Raw genomic sequence first — 19,419 nt, forward strand, 5'->3', positions numbered from 1 at the left:
GTTTCCGTCCACACCCTTCCTGGCTACGTGCCGCTTCTTGTAGGCTCCTCAGGAACTGCTTTCCTCAGAGAGCCCAGTACCTTAGAAGGACACTTTTGGGACAAGGGCTAGAGGTGACCAAACAAGAATAGGGCCCCTAGCCTGCAAGTGGTTTTCACAGGACTCTTGAGCCAGAGCCATCGATACAAAACAGGAGCAGGGCCATCGCCAGGCTCTTCCCCTGGGCCCGTGGATCCCCCAGCTCCTGGCCTGTGGCCCTGGTCATGGGGCCTGCCTGCTCTCGCCCCGGGGTGGTGTAGAAGTCAAGCAGTTGGCCACACAGGCATAGCTGGCAGGGCACAATGTGTCAGAGCGAGCAAAGGCTGTTCACCTGCTGAGTGCCCGGTGGCATGAGTGGCCATCTGTGAGCACCGACCTGGTCACCCTGTGTTCCCAGGGCCTGCCCTTCTGCCTCAGCAGTTGGAGGGTGGGTGTCCTTGGCAGTCCTGGGGAAGAGCCAGGGGCTGGCCGCTGGTTAAATTTAGAATGGGGTGGTGCAGCTGCCCAAGGTCCACCTGCCACCAGAGCTGATACTCGGCTTCCATTGCCAGAAAGTGGGTGGCGGCTAGCTGTGCTGGGCTAGGCCCACGTTAACCTCTGTCCTGGCCTGTGGACAGGAGAGGCAGGTCAGTGAGCTGGAAGGCTGCCATGGTAATAGCTCAAAGAAAGGCAAGGTGGGAGGGTGTGTGGTGTGTGCACATACGTGTTTGTGTGTCCGTGTCGCCTGTCTGCCTGTCCATCCATGTTCTTCCCAGGCCCACTCTGTGTCCACTCTCCAAGCCTGAAGGGCCAGTGCTCATCTTGCATTTGACCAGTTGCCTGCGGCGTTGGGTAGTCAACCCTCCCGAGGGCTCATTAGCTCCCTTCAGGGCCAGCAGAGGTGGGGCTCTGAGGACCAATGGTAGCTTACTTCCTCCTCCCTCTACCAATCAGCAGTGGAAGAAAAGGGTATCTTAGGTTATATCTGGCCTGGAGTATAGCTCCGGGTGTAGCTCTGGGGAGCTGTGTTGAAAGGGCATGTGGGTAGCCCAGAGAGAGTTGTCTGAAGGTCCAGGGCCAACCTGCCCTGTCTCCAGTCTCCTGCCCCTCCTCCCCAGCCCCTTGTAGTGCTCCAGGACCAAGGTCCAAACTATAGTACCCTTGCAGCCTTCAGGCCGTGGCTGCCAGCTAGATTGAATGCAACCAGAATTCTTTCCTCCCCTCCTAGAGTGTCCCCCCCAGTGCCTGAGGCCTGCCTCAGTTTCCTAGGAGACAAGTCAGTTAACCCAAGGGAAAAGGAGGTGAGAAGTCTTGGCGTCTGGAGGGCCTGCTGGGGTAACTCTCCAGCGGTTTCTGGAGGGCCTGCTGGGGTAACCCTCCAGCCGTTTCTGGAGGGCCTGCTGGGGTAACCCTCCAGCCGTTTCTGGCTCTCATTCTGACCTTGGATGACCAGCCTGGTGTCCACTCACCCTCTACTAGGCTAACCCCTCTTCTAGCACCTGGTCGTCAGATCCTACCCAGTGTGGGTCTCCTGCTCCCCTATCACGGGCCAGGGAGAGATACCAGGCCTCGCCCCAAGCCCCGCCCGCTGCCTCACCCACTCCCTCTGGCTCCCTAGGGCAAGCTGTGCCTGGCAGTTGGGGTTGGCCCAGTCTGCTCCAGTTCCTCAGCCCTTTCCCTTTCAGCGGGGCCAGCAGGCTGCTGTGAAGAGGTTGTGGTCTTGAGTCCCTCTACCAAGGATCCTGGCACCTTCCCTGCTGCCCCTTGAGCCATTTAACTACCTGGTCTCAGCAGAGCCATGGCTTTGAGAGCAAGTGATCAAGGCCAAACTCCAAGGAAGGGGCTAAAGGAGAAGGTCTTGACGCTGGAGACCATGAACCCGTGCATACGGAGGGTGGAGTATGCAGTGCGTGGTCCTATACTGCTTCGTGCCTTGGAGCTGGAGCGGGAGTTGCGTCAGGTATGCGCTTGGGCCCCACGCTCTCATCCCCGCTGCTCCTGGCAGTGTGGGGTTCCCAGCTCCTGTTGCCACCTGATTCCGAGGGTTGTGAGGGTGGTTATGCCCCGTTTTGTCCCTGCGCCTCTTTCCAGGGTGTAAGGAAGCCCTTCACGGAGATCATCCATCTCAACATTGGGGATGCCCAGGCCATGGGGCAGAAGCCCATCACCTTCTTCCGCCAGGTGAGCTGCTGTGCTGCTTGTGCTGTCCTCCTCCCCCCCCCGCCCGTGCCCTGACCTCAGCTGTCTTCCTAGGTCCTGGCCCTCTGTGTCCACCCCGATCTCCTGAGCAGCCCTGACTTCCCAGAGGATGCCAAGAGAAGGGCTGGGCGCATCTTACAGGCGTGTGGGGGCCACAGCATAGGTAAGGGCCCGTGCCACACTGGGTCCAAGCGCCAGGATCCCATGGGAGGGCTTGCAAAGGGTACAAGGCAGCCTCATGGCCCCGTCTTGCTCTGCCCTCCCTGAGTCCAGGAGCCTACAGCATCAGCTCTGGCATCCAGATGGTCCGGGAAGATGTGGCCCACTACATCGAGACTCGGGACGGAGGCATCCCTGCAGACCCCAGCAACGTTTTCCTGTCCACAGGGGCCAGTGATGCCATTGTGGTAGGCTGGGCGAGGGAGGGCCTGCGGTGCCCAGCTTGGCTCATTCTGATCTGGTGGGAGATGGGTGCAGACCCTGGTCCAACCAGCGCCATGCAGTTCCTCCCTCCCACAGACTGTGCTGAAGCTGCTGGTGTCGGGTGATGGCTGCAGGCGCACCGGCGTCCTCATCCCTGTCCCCCAGTACCCGCTCTACTCGGCCGCACTGGCTGAGCTCGGTGCCGTGCAGGTGGACTACTACCTGGATGAGGAACATGCCTGGGCGCTGGACGTCACTGAGCTGCGGCGTGCCCTGAGCCAGGCGCGTGACCATTGCCGACCACGCGCGCTCTGCGTCATTAACCCGGGCAACCCGACCGGTGCGTGCCCCCCCCCCGCCCCTCCCCTTCCCGCCTCCCCGTCCCTGGCCTGCCTGCCAAGCCCAGGTCAGACCTGACCTGCAGGACTGCTGTCCTCACACCCCAGGGCAGGTGCAGACCCGCGAGTGCATCGAGGCCATTATTCGCTTCGCCTTCGAGGAGGGGCTCTTCCTGATGGCTGATGAGGTGCGGGATGGGGGCACGCGCAGGAGGGGCGGCGGCAAAGCAGCCAGTCCAGGTGACAGCAGTGTCTCTGCAGGTGTACCAGGACAATGTGTATGCTGAGGGCTCGCAGTTCCACTCCTTCAAGAAAGTGCTCATGGAGATGGGGCCACCGTATGCAGCGCAGCAGGAACTTGCCTCCTTCCACTCAGTCTCTAAGGGCTACATGGGCGAGTGCGTGGCTTGGGGGGCTGCTCCAGGGACCCAGATGTGGTATGGTGGGGGGGGGAATGGGCAGGCTGTGGCTCCTTCAGGGACCCAGATATGGCTTGGCTCTCTCTTCAGCCCTGCTTAGTATCCACCCTGCCTGGCAGGTGTGGGTTTCGAGGTGGCTACGTGGAGGTGGTGAACATGGACCCTGAGGTGCAGCGGCAGATGCAGAAGCTGATGACGGTGCAGCTGTGCCCTCCAGTGCCTGGTCAGGCCCTGGTGGGCTTGGTGGTCAGTCCACCTGCTCCTGCCGACCCCTCTTTTGCACAGTTCCATGCGGTGAGTGGTCTTGGCTCAGGGATAGGGCGACACAGGGTGGCGCCACATTCCCAGTTGGCTGTGATCACCCTCTGTGGCTGCAGGAGAGGAAAGCGGTGCTGGGCCAGCTGGCAGCCAAGGCCAAGCTCACCGAAGAGATCATCAACAGCATTCCGGGGATCCACTGCAACCCAGTGCAAGGTGCCATGTATTCCTTCCCTCGTATTGAGCTTCCGCCACGCGCAGTGCAGCGTGCTCAGGTCAGTGCAGGGCTGGGTCCAGGGCAGGGAAGAAGAAGAAGAAGAAGAAGAAGAGCTGCTGGCTGACCTTCCGTGACCTTCTGTGTTCTTCCCCACTTCCCCACCCAGGAGCTTGGCCTGGCCCCAGACATGTTCTTCTGCCTGCGCCTATTGGAGGAGACTGGCATATGCGTGGTGCCTGGGAGTGGCTTCGGGCAACAAGAAGGCACCTATCACTTCCGGTGAGGTTTAGCCCGTACAGTTGGTTCCAGGCCACCAGGCCTCTTGGCTTACCACTGGTCCCTTTCAGGATGACTATTCTGCCCCCCATGGAGAAGCTGCGGTTGATGTTGGAGAAACTGAGCCATTTCCACGCCAAGTTCACCAGCGAGTACTCCTGAGGCCACTGGTGGGGCTGTCCTAGACTGATGACGCCATGCAGGGTCTCCTGGTGTCCCAGGGGCCCTCAAGACTTGCTTTGCTTATGGACTGAGTACCTGACTCCAGCCCTTAATAAAGCTGGGTGTTATTCTGACTCTGGACATGGTTTGTGACACCGTATCTGCTGAGGGCAGCCTTTGAATTTTGTAGGCTTGGGGCTCCACCACAGGGACTCAGGGCTGCTTTCTGGAGGAGTGTTCAGGGAAGGCTTTCAGAGTGGGACCTTTTCAGCTCGTCTCCACCCACTCAGCCTAGAGATGAGACACTTCCACAGGCTGGGTCTACTTCCCATTTGGGTATAGGGGACCCATTCAGATAAGAAAAATTGACTAGTGGGGGCAGGAGTGTGGCCTAGGAGTGCGCACCTAGCATGCTTGAAGCCCGGGTTTGATTCCTTGGTACCACATACTCAGAAAGAGCCAGAAGGGGTGCTGGCTCAAGTGGCAGAGCGCTCACCTTGAACAACATGTGTCCATGGACAGTGTCCAGGCCCTGAGTTCAAATTCCAGCCCCAGGACTGTTACGGGGATTAAAAAAAAAAAAAAAAAAAAACTCTACCACATAAGCCATAGCTCTACTTTTGGCCTTTTTTAAAGTAGTTTGTTGGAGATAAGAGTATCATGGACATTCCTGCCCAGGCTTGTTTCCAGCTGCTTTTGTCCCAGCTCAGCTGCCTGAGTAGTGAGGAACACAGGCTTGAGCCACAGGTGCACAGTTACCAATGCTTTTTATTTTGAGGCAGGATCTCTCCCTGAGCTGGCCATGAACTTGTAATTCTCTTGCTCCGAACTCCCAGAGGACTGATAATCTGTACCTGTGGGCACTGATCCCCATTTTATAGATAAAACTGAGCTCTGAGGATATGTGTCAGAACAGTCACTCAGAATGATTCAGCAGTCATGGATATGCACTGGCTCTTGTGCCTGTCAAAATACTTGGACTTGGCCGGGAATTTTGGCCTACTGGTAGAATGCTTGCCTAGTATGCACAGACTGGGGTTTGATTCCTCAGTACCACATGAACAGAGAAAGCCGGAAGTGGCACTGTTGCTCAAAGTGGTAGAATGCGAGCCTCCAGGAAAAGACACTCAGGGATCGTTCCAGGCTCTGAGTTCAAGCCCCAGGATCAGAAAAAAAAAAAAAAAAAAAAGCCTCCCAAGGACTTTGATCCCCAGATCTCAGCCTCCTGGGTAGTGAGGATTGCGGGCTGAGCCCCTGGTGCCCCCACGGAAGTGGTTTTTGTTTCTGTTTTTGAAAGTCTCACTTTATCCCCTCCTTGGGAGCCCCTGAGGGCACAGCTTTGGGCAGGAGGACTCAGGATGGGCAGCGTAAACGGCTTTGGCACTGTCCTTGAGCGATGCTCCAGGCTAGTGCTCTACCACTTTGAGCCACAACTCCTTTTTTGGTTTTCTGGTGAATTGTTGATGGGTCTCATGAACTTTTCTCAGCTTGGCTTTGAACTGTAATCCTCAGATCATCTCCTGAGTAGCCAAGATTACATGTGTGGCTGGCCTGTCATCCTAGCTACTCGGGAGGCTGAGATCTGAGGATCAAGGTTCGAAGCCAGCCCGGGCACAAAGGACCTGCGACTCTTCAGTTAACCTCTAGAAAACGGCTGGACTCAAGGGTAGGGCGGGAGCCTTGAGCTGAAGAGCTCGGGGCAGCGCCCGGGCCAAGTTCAAGCCCCAGGACCCACGCGCACACAAATGTGTGGTTTTTGTTCTTTTCCATGCGTGAGCTGCAGAGCCCTGGCTCCCTTTGGGTCTTTCTTCCAGATCCAAGAAATGGCTGGGCCTGACTGGCCGGGTGCCCCAGCTTCGTCGCTGAAGGACTTCATGCCAGCGGCGTCTGCCTGTGCTCCGTCGTGGTGGTGGCCTTTCGCGGCGCCCTCCTGCGTCCTCTGCGACCCCCGCCCTGCGGAGGGGCAGCAGCGCCGTGAGCAAGCCTGATTCCCGGCGCCTGGCGCGTGGTCCAGCGGGGGGCGCCTGCCTGGCGTGCGCGGAGAAAAAGCCCGAAGCGGCGCGGTGGCTCTGCCTTGAGCAGGAAGGGTCCAGGGCCCGGCGCGGGCCCGGGCGGGCGGCGGGGGGAGGCGGCCGGGGGCGGCGGGCGGCGGGGGGAGCGGGCGGGGGGCGGCGGGGGGGAGGCGGCGGGCGGCACGGGGAGCGGGGGGGGGTGGCGGGGGGGGCGGGGAGGCGGGGGGAGGCGGGGGGGGGGCGGCGGGCGGCGGGGAGGCGGCGGGGTGAGGCGGCGGCGTTCCCAGGCTCTCCAGCCTTCCCCAGCGCAGGCCGCACTGCTGCCCGCGATGCCCGGCGCGGCCGCCCGGGGCGCCCGAAGGCCAGCACCAGGGACGCTCTGGGCGGGGCGGGCGGGTCTCTGTGGTCCACGCGAGGGCCGGGCGGCCGAGGCGTCACAGCGGACCGAGAGGAAGGCGGTGAGGGGCGTGGCCCCGCCCCGCGCAAGGCTCGCTGGGAGCCCCGGGCCCCTCCACAGCTCCGCCCCCTCCCTGGCCGCTCCCGGGCTGCGGGCCCCCCGCTCCGCGGGGTTCCCCTGGAGGGCCTGCCCTGCCCTCGCAGCCATGCACGGGAAGCTCCTGCCACTGGCCGGTCTCTACCTGGTGCAGGGCCTCCCTTACGGGCTGCAGTCCGGCCTGCTGCCCATCCTGCTGCGGTCCCACGGCCTCTCCTTGACGCGGGTGGGCATGGCCAAAGGACTGTACACACCGTGGCTGTTCAAACTGGCGTGGGCCCCGCTGGTGGACAGGCGGGGCTCCCCGAGAGCCTGGCTGACCCTCAGCACGGGGGCCCTGGGTCTGGCGTGCGGGCTGTTGGCCGCAGTGCCTCCCGCCCCAGCTGACCATGTGGGCCTCCCCACCACCGTGATGGGGCTGCTGCTGCTGCTGAACCTGGGTGCAGCTGTTCAGGATGTGGCCCTGGACACTGTGGCCGTACAGCTTCTAGAGCCAAGGGAGCTGGGACCGGGCAATACTGTGCAGGTGGTGGCTTACAAGCTGGGAGCCGCACTGGCCGGGGGAGGGCTGCTGGCCCTCTTTCCCAACCTCTCTTGGCCTCTGCTCTTCCTGCTGCTGGCTGCCACCTACTGCCTGGCTGCTGTGCTGGCCTGGACTGCACCAGCCCTGCGACAGCTGCCATGGCCTCAGCCCTCAGAGCACACCCACCTTCTGCAGGACCTGATGGCTGTGCCCGGCACCTTGTGGACAGCGGGCTTTGTACTCACCTACAAGCTGGGTGAGTGAGGCCCTTAGCTACGTGTGTCCCCAGGAGCTCTGGACCCCACTTCGAAGCTCCCCTCCTCAGGCGTCCTCTGCTGCCGTCTGAAATCCAGCCTAGCCTCTTGTTGCTGATCTCCCACATGCAGCCTTAGAACTGCTCTCATGTTGCTTCCCAGTAAGCTTGGGCGTGGCCAGTGCCCAGTGCCATTTCTCTCTCCATAACCATGGTGTAGTCAAATGAGGCAAAGCAGGAGTCTGGCCAGTGGACCCCAGGGGAGCAAGAAGTCTCCTGCAGGTATGGAGACCTCCCTTCTTTGCCTCTTGTAGGTGAGCAGGGCGCCGCCAGTCTGTTTCCACTTCTCCTGCTGGACCGAGGAGCTTCTGCTCCAGAACTGGGGCTGTGGAATGGCTTTGGTGCTGTGGCTTGCTCCATTGTGGGCTCCGCCTTGTGTGGGGCCCTACTGTCCAGGCACTGGTGAGTCCTCCCAGCTGGCCCTGCTCCCTGCCCCTAGCGGGAATCCTCTGAGTTGATCCCATTCCTACCCATTCCCTAGGCAGCCACTTGCCCTGCTGAAGTCAGTGCTGTGGCTGCGGCTTGGTGGCCTGGCCTGCCAGACTGCACTGCTTTTTCATCTGGACACCCCAGGGGCCAGCCTGGGCACCAGCACGGCCCTGAGAGGTGAGTCACTACCCTTGGGGAGGGAGAGGCCAGTAGCCCTGGGCACTGCTGATCTCTGTGCTCCCAGGTATGGCCTTGGTGAGCCTGTGTCTGCAGCACTTCCTGGGGGGCCTGGTCACCACAGCTACCTTCACTGTGATGATGCACTGCAGCCAGCGGGCGCCTAGGACGCTGCAGGTAAGTGGATGTGGCAAGGAACCCTTAGGGCTTCGCGACTGGGAAGCCATGAGCTCCTCACCCAGGCTCCTTTCCATAGGCCACGCATTACAGTCTCCTTGCCACCCTGGAGCTTCTGGGCAAGCTGCTGCTGGGAACCTTGGCTGGAGTACTGGCAGATGGTCTCGGTCTGCACCCCTGCTTCACTGTCTTCCTCATGCTTTCAGTCCTACCACTCGTGGACCTGGGCATGGCACCCAGCACTCTGGCCTGAGTTAGACCAAAGAACTGTCAATAAATCCCAGAGCGCCTGGCTTGGATGTCTGGAACAGGATGGTACAGCTGACTCGCTTTACTTCTGGCTTTTCCTTGAGTGGATTCCTACTGGGTAGGCACGTCACTGAGCCCTCCCCAGCCAAACCTCCTGCACGGACCGCTCTGATCTGACCAAATTCCCATCTCACCAGGCACCCACCTCCCCTGTTCAGGACAGTGCTGTGGTTACGACTTGAGGGCCTGGCCTGTCAGATCGAGGGTGTCATCAGAAAGAAGGGCCCATAACCTCACTCGAGCGCTTTTTATTCTGCGTTTTGGAGCCTCCTTCTCCCACCAGTGCTTGTTTGTTTTGCCTACTGGTTACTGTCCTGGTCGTTGTGGGCCACTGTTGTCTTGATGAATAACACACCCGACGCCTCCACGTAGTGGCCACAGAGCCCAGCCTGTTGGGCAATGCCCACACCAGGAAGGGTGTCATCTGTCCCACACCAGGAGCTCCTCCGTGGCCAAGCGCATCACGGCGTGGAAGTCCACATGCAGGTACTTCCTCCAGAAGCGTCGGTCCTTACCATAAACCTGGGCTGGATAGCAGGGGCTTCCTAAGGTGGAGCAGAGATGTGGGTCTGACTCTGGGTGGGTTCCAGCCACTGGTCCCTGCCCTGCATCTGGCAGGCCTAGTCCTCACCTATGCCATGGAAGATGCGGGCCACAGCTCGGCCCGAGAACCTTTGCTCTGGCCACAGTGACAGGAGCTGACGCGTGTCACGGCGGATTTGGTCTTCCCAGTCCTGGAGCTGTGGGTGGATGGCACACCATTTCCCTGGAGGTCCCATGGCCCTGCCTCCCCAGCCAAGTCTGGAGCAGTCTAGGAGGCCTCAAGCCAGGGTGCACGTGGGGCTGCTGCTACCCTCTGCCACAGGAATCAACGTCAGAGGAAGGATACTCACCCGGGCCTGTCCAGGCTCTAAGCGGGGCTCTTCCTTCATGCCCTCCTCTTTATCTTCCTCAAAGTAGTGGCTAAGAAGGGCCTTTAGTTGGGTACTGCACTCCTCGTCAGGCTGCTCCAAGCAGGGCCCACAACTGGGGAAGGCCACGCTGGGGATGGCACACACCTGTCAGAACTGCCCCTGGGATCAGAGTGGGTGACCTGGGCCTTCCTATACCCTCCCCACCTGTGGAAGGTCTCAAACATTTGGTGCAGACGGGCCAAGGCCCTGCGCTCCCGGTCCTGCACACAGCTGTATAGGAAGTCGCAGATGTGGTCTTTCTCCTCAGCCGTCAAGTCCCCGGGGCTGCGCAGGTGGAAGGACAGCTCCCTGAACTCCACAAGCACCCTGGTGCCCTGCGGTGCACCTGTGACAAGAGTGTGTCAGATGGGGCCGCGCGTGTGGTCCAGCGGTAGAGTGCTTGCCTAGCATGCATGAAGCCTTCGGTTCCATTCCTCAGTAGCACATACACAGAAAAAGTTGGAAGTGGCGCTGTGGCTCAAGGGGTAGAATGCTAGCCTTGAACTAAAGGGGCTCAGGGACAGCACCCAGGCTCAGAGTTGCAGCCCCATGATTGACCCACCAAAAGAAAAAAAGTATGTTTGACACAGGTGGGCAAATGAAAGCAGTGCCCCGAGTGGGGTTGGGGTTGGACACACCTGTCCTTGGGACTTGGTCCCACTGGAGCTGACGGAGAGCCCGCTGCACAGAATCCAGCTCCCAGCCCATCAAGTCCACAAGCTCCACGACATCAAACTCCAGGGAGCTACCGTCCTCACTTGTATCTTCAGGTGGCCACCTGGCCCAGCATGCAGCCACAAGGGGACACCTGCCCAGAGAGAGAGACATGTGATTAGCAGGTCTGGTCCTCTGACCTTAACCCCAGTGGGATGGGGTGGTGTGCTCACTTGTGGGCCAGGGTTTGAAGCTCGGTGCGGCCCCCAGGGCAACGCAGATGACAACGGGCATAGACGGCTGGTAGCAGCTCCAGCCAGTGCCGTGGGTGCAGCTCCAGATAACACAGCAGAGTCTCAATGGCTGTGGGCAGAGCAGGGTTCAGAGCGTGTGGGGAGAGCCCCTCCACGTGCCCCACATCTTTCCTGGTCCCTCACCCTCCTCTGGCATGTCCAAGGTCTGCACCATCGGCTGCACTGGGAGTGCCCGCTCATGGCCCGGGCATGCTGATCCTGGCACAAGAGCTGCTTGTTGGCCACTGGGCCTGACCTTCTGAGGTGAGGACTCGGCCACAGGCCTCAACCTGATAGTTCCCTGGCTCTGCTCAGGGGACGGCCAAGTGCAGGTACAGGGTGGGAATGCGCGCTGCACCAGCTTTTTCACAACCAAGAAGTCTGTGCTGGCAGCATGCACATGTCTGCGTAGCTCCTGCAGGTCTTCACCCTGAAGTAGGACAGTCGTGTCTAATGCAGCGCTGGGGCTGGACTGGAGAGTGGGTACAAGGCAGCAACCGGGGCCAACGTGGGGGACGGGTGAGCACCCAGGGTTAGAGTGGTGGGGTGGGGTGGGGCTGAAGGGCTGCCAACCTGGGGATGCAGAAACAAGTGGCAGTGGGCTGGCTGCCCGTCACGACCAGCACGCCCTATTGCCTGCACGTAGCTCTCAAAGCTTGGGGGCAGTCCCAGGTGCAGCACAGCCCGCACATCTGGCCGGTCCAGCCCCATGCCAAAGGCCACAGTGGCCACCACTACCCGCAGACGGCCCTGCATGAAAGCCCGCTGCACTCGTTGCCGCTCCCGGCTACACATGCCAGCATGGTATGCTTCAGCCACATCTTCAGGGGCCTGACCTGGGGGAAAGGCAGACCACTGTGAGTGGGACAGAACGTGGTGCGACAGGGTGGCCCTAATCTCGCCTCCGCCTCACCTCTAGGTCCCGGGCCTCTCTCCACACACAGGCATGTTCGGAGGAGGGCAGCAACCCGCTCCGTGTTCTCACGTCGGTTGCAGTAAACAATGACAGAATCCAGGGTATGAAAACGGTCACTCTGCAGCAGTGTCACCAGAGCCTGACAAAGAACAGTCGTTGGGTGGAGCAGGTGTAGCCCTTGTCCTGGCTCCTGGGGTGGGCTTGTCTACCTGTTCTGGGTCTCTGTCCATGGACACGGAGAGATGCAGGTTGGTGGGGATGGAGGGCGACCTGCTGATGAGGTTTTCAGTGACACCCAGGTGCTGGGCCACGTCGAGGGTGGTGCTGCGTGTGGCTGTGGCTGTAAGACCCAGGAAGCAGTGCACACCCATGTGCTCCCGAAGCACCTGGAGCAGGAGGGGCAGTGAGGAGCTACCTAGTCTACCTGGCCCTCATCTACTTCTACCTTGACCCCCCTCCTCTACTTCTTACTTTGCAGATACGAAGGTAGCAGGGCCGGAAGTTGTGTGACCACTGAGAGAGGCAGTGAGCCTCATCGATGCAGGCAAAGGCCACTGGGGGCAGCTGGGCAGTCTGGGGAAGACTGCCAGAGCTTCTGGTCCCAATGCCAACCAGTGCCTCCGGTGACAGCAGTAGCACATGCACCTGGGCTGCCTGCACCTGAAGGAAATAGGGTCAGGGGACTGCCCACGCGGTTGCCTACTGCCCCCCCTGCACGTAAGACCCTCCTGACCTTCTGTAAGACAGACTCCTGCTGCTTCTTGGTCATTCCCGAGTGGAGGCAGGCTGCCTTCAGACAGGGGGGAAGGCTGGACACCTGCAGATACAATGCTGTCTCAGGACAGCTCAGGCCAGGTCAACCCCTGAATCCCTCCACAAGCATCAGGCCCTGAGTCCTGGGATGAGGGGTTACGAGTATCCCATGGGCTTAGAAATGCCCATCCGGGCTAGGACCCGATGGTAGGCCCTGGCCCGTGCTGTAACCCTAGTTATGCAGGAGGCTCAGATCTGAGGATCATAGTTTAAAGCCTACCCAGACAGGAATGCCTATTAGAGACACCTGTCTTCAGTCAGTCACTAAAATAGCCAGAAGTGGAGCTGTGAGTGGCTCAAGCAATGGAGTGCTGGCCTTGAACAAAAAAGCTTGGGGATCATACCCAGACCCAGAGTTCAAGCTCCAGGACGGCTGGCACACAAGAAAAGGAAGGAAGGAAGGAAGGAAGGAAGGAAGGAAGGAAGGAAGGAAAGAAGGAAGGGAAGGGAAGGAAGAAAGGAAGGAAGGAAGGAAGCTAGTTCTCAGTGGGTTCAGGAAATAAGCAGCAGCTTAAAGCTGTCAAAGGCCTTCTACTGGTGCTGAGAGCCCTGTCCACACACCTGGTCATCCATGAGTGACAGGAGGGGAGAGATCACCAGTGTAAGGCAGGGACTACGCCGGGCATACAGCAGGGCAGGAAGCTGGTAACACAGGGACTTGCCAGAACCTGTGGGTAACACCAGCAGTGTGGAGATGCCTGGATAAGAGAAAAGGCAATTGTAAGGCTTAGCGTGTTGCCACACCTCAGCCTAACCCCGGCATACAGCAGTACACTCACCAGACAGAATCCGCATGATTGTGTGTTCCTGCCCAGGGCGGAAGGCTTGGTGCCCTAGCTGCTTCAGGGCCTGGAACACCTCAAGAGGTGTCTCTGTGAACACAGGTGTGGATCGCCAGGGCCCCAAGTTTCTCCACTCATCAGTAAAGACTCTAGGGCATTAAGATTATGCTCACCTGCCACTTGCCCCAAGGGCCCTGGTGGGTAGAGAGGCAGCACTGGGTGGGGAGTGGAGGGCGCCTGAGGCTTGGGCTTGGTAGGTCCTGCATCCTCACCTGGTAAGGTAGACAGGAGGCTAATGTTAACAGTGCCTCAGGTTGGGCCAAGACCATCTTGGCACTGTGGCCACTGATTATGAAGACCCCCTGCCCCTCACTCACCAGGGGGCTGGTAAGAAGTGGTATCTGTCAGCTGAACTGCTTTGTCCAAAGCAAAAAAGGGCTGTTCATCATCCTTGTCCTTGCTACCCTCCTTTTGGATGGGGCCTGGATCTGGGGTTAGGAACTGGTTGGACCCTGTGTTTGGCAGAAGTGACCTTGTATAGCACAGCATCCTCTTTGCAGTGGTGGCTGACCCCTTCTCAGGGCAGGGGTCTTACCTGCCTGGGGGCAACAGGATGCCCAGTGGCCAAATTTCCCACACTGGAAACAAGAATCCTCAACTGTGGCTCTAAGTCTACCGGCACCAAGATGCTCCCCCTTTTTATGCCACTTCTGCTTCTGTGCCTAGGGAGTAAACAGAGGGAGAATCACTCAGAATCAGAGTGGCAAGGTAAAGACAAGCCCTGTCACACCCTACCTATCTCACCTGCTTTCGAAGGAGCCTGCCTCGGAGGGCCCTCGACCGCACAAAGCATTTTTGCTTCATGTTGAGACGAACGTAATTACCCCTGTCAAGGGCAGCTGGTCGAGAGGACGTGTGCACGTGGGCCCCGACCTTGGTCTTCTTTGCCCTGGCTTCACCTGAGCTGCTGCATGGCTGAGGTGATTTCACTTGTTCTGGTTCTTCTGGAGAGTCTTTCTCAAGTGCTAAAGCCGTAGCCTCCTCAGGTCTAGTGTGGCTGCTGTCCCAATGGGCCTGTGCAGGCCCACCCAAGCTCTCCTTACTCCACTTCCCCTTCTTTTTACTGTTGCTGAGTTGGGGGCTCCCCGAAGCAATTCTGGCTGCCTGTGAGGCAGATGCCTCAGCCTGAGTGTCAGTGCCAAGAATGTCCAGATCACCTGAAGCTGCAGATAGTGATTCCTCTGCATCCAGGCCAGGCCAGCAGGCCTTGGGGGCCTCTGGAAAATCAGAGGTTGTGTTCTGACACCGCTGCAGCCAGTCAGGGTCTAGAGAGCCCAGACCACGACGTAGGGATGCCCGGAGCTGCTGGAGCGGGCCTGGCATTGAGTGAGGTCTAGAAGGCTGGAGAGATACATCACCAATTTCATCTGGATAGGTGGAGGCAGTCTGTGAGTCTGGTGGCTTTGGGGTGGGCATCTTGGACAAGGGCCTTTGTGAAGACTGCAATCTTCTGCCCAGGGCTGGCCCAATCTGGAGAGGAGGGAGAAGATTAGGATAGTAAATCGAGACCCATGAGTTGCTGTGGCAGGAAACGGGGACAGGAAGCTGAAGGAAAGGATTCCAAGCCCAGGCAATGAAGGAGACTGACCATCTGTGTGTGGACAGGAAAGGGAACTTGGTGAACCTACTCCCGGGCCAAAGGCAGCTCTGTGCCTGGCTTGGATACAGTGGCCAGCCCACCTCCACCTGTCACCTGTAGGGTGGTATGCTTCAGATTGGCCTTGAGCCTCTTCCCATAATCCTGAGCAGATGCCCACAGGCTCTGTCCTACAGGAGGTTGTGGGCTCTGGGTTGCAGCCCGATTCAGGTGGGGTCCCCAGCAGCTGGGTTTCTGTGCCTGTGGGAGACAGCAGCAGTGCAGACGAGAGGAGGGCTGGCGTGGGCCCAGAGCTGCCTTCCATCACCCCGCCCCTGCTTCCCCTCAAGTTCTGCCAAGACAGAGGCCTGGCTGCGATTGTTTTATGGCCTGCGCCACTTGGCCATAGAGGGAGTTGAGTGGGAGGCCGGAGTGCCGGGTTTGGGTACCTCCTGGGTCGCCGCGGGAATCGGCTGTCCGGAGCTGCCGGGCGCGCCGCAGGCCTGACGCACAGCTAGTTTCAAAGTGCGGTACTCCCTGTAGAGGTCTGGGCGGGCGACAGCGGGCTCAGGGTGGCGCTCGGGACCCCTCGCCCGCCCGGCCCCGCGGCGCCGCCGGCTCACCTCGAGTCTCCGCGGGCGCTGCCTCGACGTCCTCCTGTGGAGGGGGCGCGTCAGCTGGACCTCCTGCCCTCCCCGCTGCTCCCGCCCTCCCCGGGCAGGGCCTCACCCGACAGGGCCGGCGCCCGTGAAGTCGCGCGAACTCCCGCTCCCACGCCTGCAGCTGGCCCCGCACGTCCCGCAGCCGATCCATGACGCCGGGGACCCGCGCTCCCCGAACCTCCCGCCGCCAGGGCTCCTCGAACGCCCCGCCGCGGGCGCGGTCCGATCGCCAGCCAATGGGAGCAGGAGGCGGGCCCAGGCACGCCGTGGGGCCGACGGGCGCCGGCCCGCGGCCAATGACGTGCGTCTGCGTCATCTCCGCGCGCCGCGGAAATGGGCGGGGCCCGAGGAGGCGGCCGCGCGCCGGGGAGGGCGGCTCTCTCGGCTGTGGCCGCACCCGGTCTGCGTGCGCGGCTCCGTGCGGGAAAGACGGGAGGACGCCCGACGCCCTGCCGCCCCTGGGCGCTGGGGAGAGAGGGCTGACCCAGGAAGTCCCGGGCCGTGCTCTGCCCCGCCGCCGGCTTCCCGCGGCAGGAGAGCGGCTTCGGGCCGGCGCGGGCGCCTGCCAGGAGGGCCCGGCCTGGCCTGGCGGGTGTTTGTGCGGTGCGGGTGGCAGCGCTCCGGCCGTGGCGAGCGGAGGTGTCGCCTCCGCGGCCCCGCCCCTCCGCGGCCCCTCCCCTCCGCGGCCCATTCTTTTTTTTTTGGCCAGTCCTGGGGCTTGAGCTCAGGGCCTGCGCACTGTCCTTGGACTTTCTCAAGGCTAGAGCTCTACCACTTGAGCCTCAGCACCACTTCTGGCTCTTTTCTATGTATGTGGTACCGAGGAATTGAACCCTGGTCTTCATGCATGCTAGGCAAGCACTCTACCACTAGACCGAACTCCCGGCCCCTCCTTGGGCTTTCTCAAGGCTAGAGCTCTACCACTTGAGCCACAGCACCACTTCTGGCTTTTTCTGTGTATATGGTACTAGGTAATTGAACCCAGGGCTTCATGCATGCTAGGTAAGCACTCTACCACTAGGCCAAATTCCCAGCCCCTCATAGGCTAGATTCTTGAGACTCGGGGTTCTGTGGGTTGTGGTCATTTTTCCTATTGATTCTAGTGCCTATTAAGCTGTGTCTGTTTGATAAAATTTGAAAGTAGCCCTGGAGGATGTCTGTGAGGAGAGTCAGGAAGGGGATCCCAATGTAGTTGCTGGCCTCACTTGGAAGTTTTCTGCCCGTTCTAGTGCTGAGGAAAGACTGTGGGAAAAGTGGTATGGGCTTTCTTTCCTTTCCTTTCCCTCCCTCCCTTTTTTTCCCTCCCTCCCTCCCTCCCTTCCTCTCTCCCTTCCTTCCTTTCTCTCTCCCTCCCTCTCTCTCTCCTTCTCTCTCTCTCTCTCTCTCTCTCTCTCTCTCTCTCTCTCTCTCTCTCTCTCTCTCTCTCTCTCTCTCTCTCTCTCTTTCTCTTTCCTTGCTTGCTTGCTTGCTTGCTTGCTTGCTCTATTTCTGCTCCTGGGGCTTAAACTCGGGGCCTGGGCAATGACCCTGCGCTTTTGCTCAAGGCTAGTGCTCATCCACTGGAGCTACAGCTCCCATTTCCAGCTTTTTGGTGGTTTGGAGACTAGAGTCCCACAAACTTATGCCCTGGATAGCTTCCAACTTTGACCCTTAGATCTTACCCTTCTGAGTAGCTAGGATTGTAAGCATGAGCCCCCAGCACCTGGGTTTTGTTCTACTTTTAAGGAAAGATTTCTGAAGGATAATTGTGATTTTGGAGGCCTAGAGTATCAATTTAGACCCCACAGAACACCAAACCATTTTTAAGAAGCACACATAAAGTAGCATTTGTTGGTTGGTTGGTTGGTTGGTTGTGGGACTTGAACTCTCGGCCTGGGCGCTGTCCCTGAGCTCTTCAGCTCTTCAGCTTAAGGCTAACGCTGTACCACTTGAGCTACAGTGCCATCTTTGGTTTTCTGGTGGTTAATTGGAGATAAAAGATCTCACAGACTTTCATGCCTGGGCTGGCTTTGAACCACCATCCTCAGATCTGAGCCTCCTGAGTAACCAGGATTACAAGGTGCCATCGGCACCTGGTTAAATATAATGCATATTGGTGGGTCTTTGGTGTTTATATACGGCTTGCTTTTTCTAGGAACCCATATCTGGGTACTGTCTCTAAGCCTTTTAGCTCAAGGCTACCGCCCTACCCCTGGAGCCACAGCTACTTCCAGTTTTCTAGTGGAATTGGAGATGAGTCACACACACTTTAGTGAGGATTGTGGTTCAATCCTCAGATTGATCTCAGCTTCCTGAGTAGCTAGGATTACAAGGATGAGCTACCGTGCCTGGCTAGGAACCCATACTTCTGGAGTGTGGCTTTTCACCTGTAAAACTCTGCCCAGCCAGAGTTGGTAGGACTTTAATTCTTTTGTTGGTTTTTTTTGGGGGGGGCTCATGCTTGCTAGGCAAACAGCACTGCCATTTGAGCAATGTCCCTTAGTGTCACTGTCTTCTATTCACTGCCAATTCCAGGAACAGTATAGTTGGGCTTCCTCACCACTGATATATGGAGAGCATTTGGCCTGGTGGCGGCCCAGGGTTTGGCTTCTGAAGGCTCTTTTCCTGAAGGTGACAGCATCATACAAACACTTGTATTCCTGAGGAGTACATGCCACGTGTTTCTATGCCAGCCAGCTGCCGGCCAGGCTCTGGCCCAGCTTCCCAGAGAGCTTTTCCCCCTGCAGTTTAAGGTGGCTTTCATAGACAAAAAGACAATTATATTGTGTGAGTTGGTGCACACATGGCCCTTCCCACTATTTAGCTTCCAGCAGCTGCTGCAGGAGTGTACCCACTGCAGCCATGCCCTGCTGCAGGAGTGTACCCACTGCAGCCATGTCCTGCTGCAGGAACAGCCCAGCACAGAGAGCATGCAGGCTGTGATCCTGGGGCTGACTGCCTGCCTCCACATCCCAGAAGAAGCTGGGGCTGGCATACAACCCCTCTGCAGATATGGACTTAGTGAGGGGCCCATTGATAGACCAAGGGGAGCGAGGAGGGTTTCCTGAAGAGGTTCTAGGCTGTGGTTCTGAGGTTAACAAGAGTTCAGTGTGGGAGCAGGCATGTTGCTCTTAAAATGGCAGGGAGGGAGGTGGGCCCTGTCTCCTCAACCCTTGTCTGAGGCTATTCCTGCTCCCAGGAGGCACACCTTCTGGGTTCTGGATATGACGATGCTGTGGAGCAAGACCCTGGTACTATGAGTATGTGGGACTGCCCAGAAGCCATGGCCTGCACATGCATCACCCAGTACCGGAGTGGGCTGAGCCAGGGTTCGCCCCCGTCCCTGTGGAGGGTCGTGTGGACCTTCGTGTGAACTGGCCCTCCTACACATTACTGCATGGGGCACTCCAAAGACCTGCCTTGGCCACCACCTGCCTCTGTTCTGCCAGAGGCCTCCATTAATGAGAAGTTTGCTTGTATGGAGGCTGAACTGCAGCAGCTACTGCTGGCCTCAGGCCATGCCCATGTACTCTGACCACAGATATCTGTGGGCACCTGGCTGCAGATTATTTCAGCCTGTGAGTTCCAGGTTCTGTGTGAGACAGGCTAAGAGCCTTTGTTTGCTAGGATTCTGTGAGAGGCCCGACTCAACGGCACTTGTCTGAGGTGTCTTCCAGGGTCTGCTTTACTTTAAGGTAGGAACTTTAAGCATACTCTCACTTCTGCAGTGCCCTGCACCTATTCTCCAACCCCCCCCCCCCCAGTCCTGGGCTTGAGCTCAGGGCCTGAGCACTGTCCTTGGACTTTCTTTCTTTTTTTTTTTTTTTTTGCCAGTCTTGGGCTTGGGCTCAGGGCCTGAGCACTGTTCTTGGATTTTCTCAAGGCTAGAGCTCTACCATTTGAGCCTCAGCACCACTTCCGGCTTATTTTTTTTTTTTTTGGCCCCCTTCTCTTTCTGGGCCCGCTCGCTCCGGCCCCGCTCGCTCCG

At 59.0% G+C, this 19,419-nt stretch overlaps 4 protein-coding genes across 4 annotated transcripts; 3 read left to right on the top strand and 1 right to left on the bottom strand.

Moving 5' to 3' along the window:
* Positions 1-381: 381 nt before the first annotated feature.
* Gpt (glutamic--pyruvic transaminase) lies at positions 382-4,444 on the top strand. Its single transcript, XM_090339620.1, has 11 exons — positions 382-1,978; positions 2,110-2,199; positions 2,272-2,380; positions 2,491-2,624; positions 2,737-2,980; positions 3,087-3,166; positions 3,240-3,376; positions 3,517-3,691; positions 3,775-3,930; positions 4,039-4,151; positions 4,220-4,444. Exons 1-11 carry the CDS (start codon positions 1,817-1,819, stop codon positions 4,308-4,310), a joined length of 1,491 nt encoding a protein of 496 aa, XP_090195746.1. The 5' UTR covers positions 382-1,816; the 3' UTR covers positions 4,311-4,444.
* A 2,160-nt stretch (positions 4,445-6,604) lies between these two features.
* On the top strand, positions 6,605-8,752 carry Slc33a2 (solute carrier family 33 member 2). Its single transcript, XM_090339619.1, has 5 exons — positions 6,605-7,594; positions 7,906-8,053; positions 8,133-8,257; positions 8,325-8,434; positions 8,514-8,752. Exons 1-5 carry the CDS (start codon positions 6,652-6,654, stop codon positions 8,685-8,687), a joined length of 1,500 nt encoding a protein of 499 aa, XP_090195745.1. The 5' UTR covers positions 6,605-6,651; the 3' UTR covers positions 8,688-8,752.
* A 237-nt stretch (positions 8,753-8,989) lies between these two features.
* Recql4 (RecQ like helicase 4) lies at positions 8,990-15,645 on the bottom strand. Its single transcript, XM_090339590.1, has 22 exons — positions 15,520-15,645; positions 15,414-15,447; positions 15,240-15,337; positions 14,908-15,051; positions 13,959-14,684; positions 13,750-13,876; positions 13,532-13,666; positions 13,328-13,426; positions 13,152-13,244; positions 12,934-13,070; positions 12,293-12,376; positions 12,031-12,219; positions 11,769-11,945; positions 11,557-11,698; positions 11,217-11,479; positions 10,788-11,073; positions 10,584-10,713; positions 10,335-10,504; positions 9,862-10,042; positions 9,637-9,784; positions 9,375-9,483; positions 8,990-9,288 (listed from the first exon to the last, which is right to left on the bottom strand). Exons 1-22 carry the CDS (start codon positions 15,601-15,603, stop codon positions 9,164-9,166), a joined length of 3,681 nt encoding a protein of 1,226 aa, XP_090195716.1. The 5' UTR covers positions 15,604-15,645; the 3' UTR covers positions 8,990-9,163.
* On the top strand, positions 15,602-18,893 carry Lrrc14 (leucine rich repeat containing 14). The gene is given in 5 exon segments (XM_090338793.1): positions 15,602-16,055; positions 18,063-18,438; positions 18,628-18,653; positions 18,656-18,748; positions 18,751-18,893. Coding segments are annotated over 5 exon segments (1,092 nt in total).
* The last annotated feature ends 526 nt before the right edge of the window (positions 18,894-19,419 follow it).

Source organism: Megascapheus bottae, chromosome 9 (genome assembly GCF_031878675.1).
Source record: "Megascapheus bottae isolate mThoBot1 chromosome 9, mThoBot2.hap1, whole genome shotgun sequence".
NCBI lineage: Eukaryota > Metazoa > Chordata > Mammalia > Rodentia > Geomyidae > Megascapheus > Megascapheus bottae.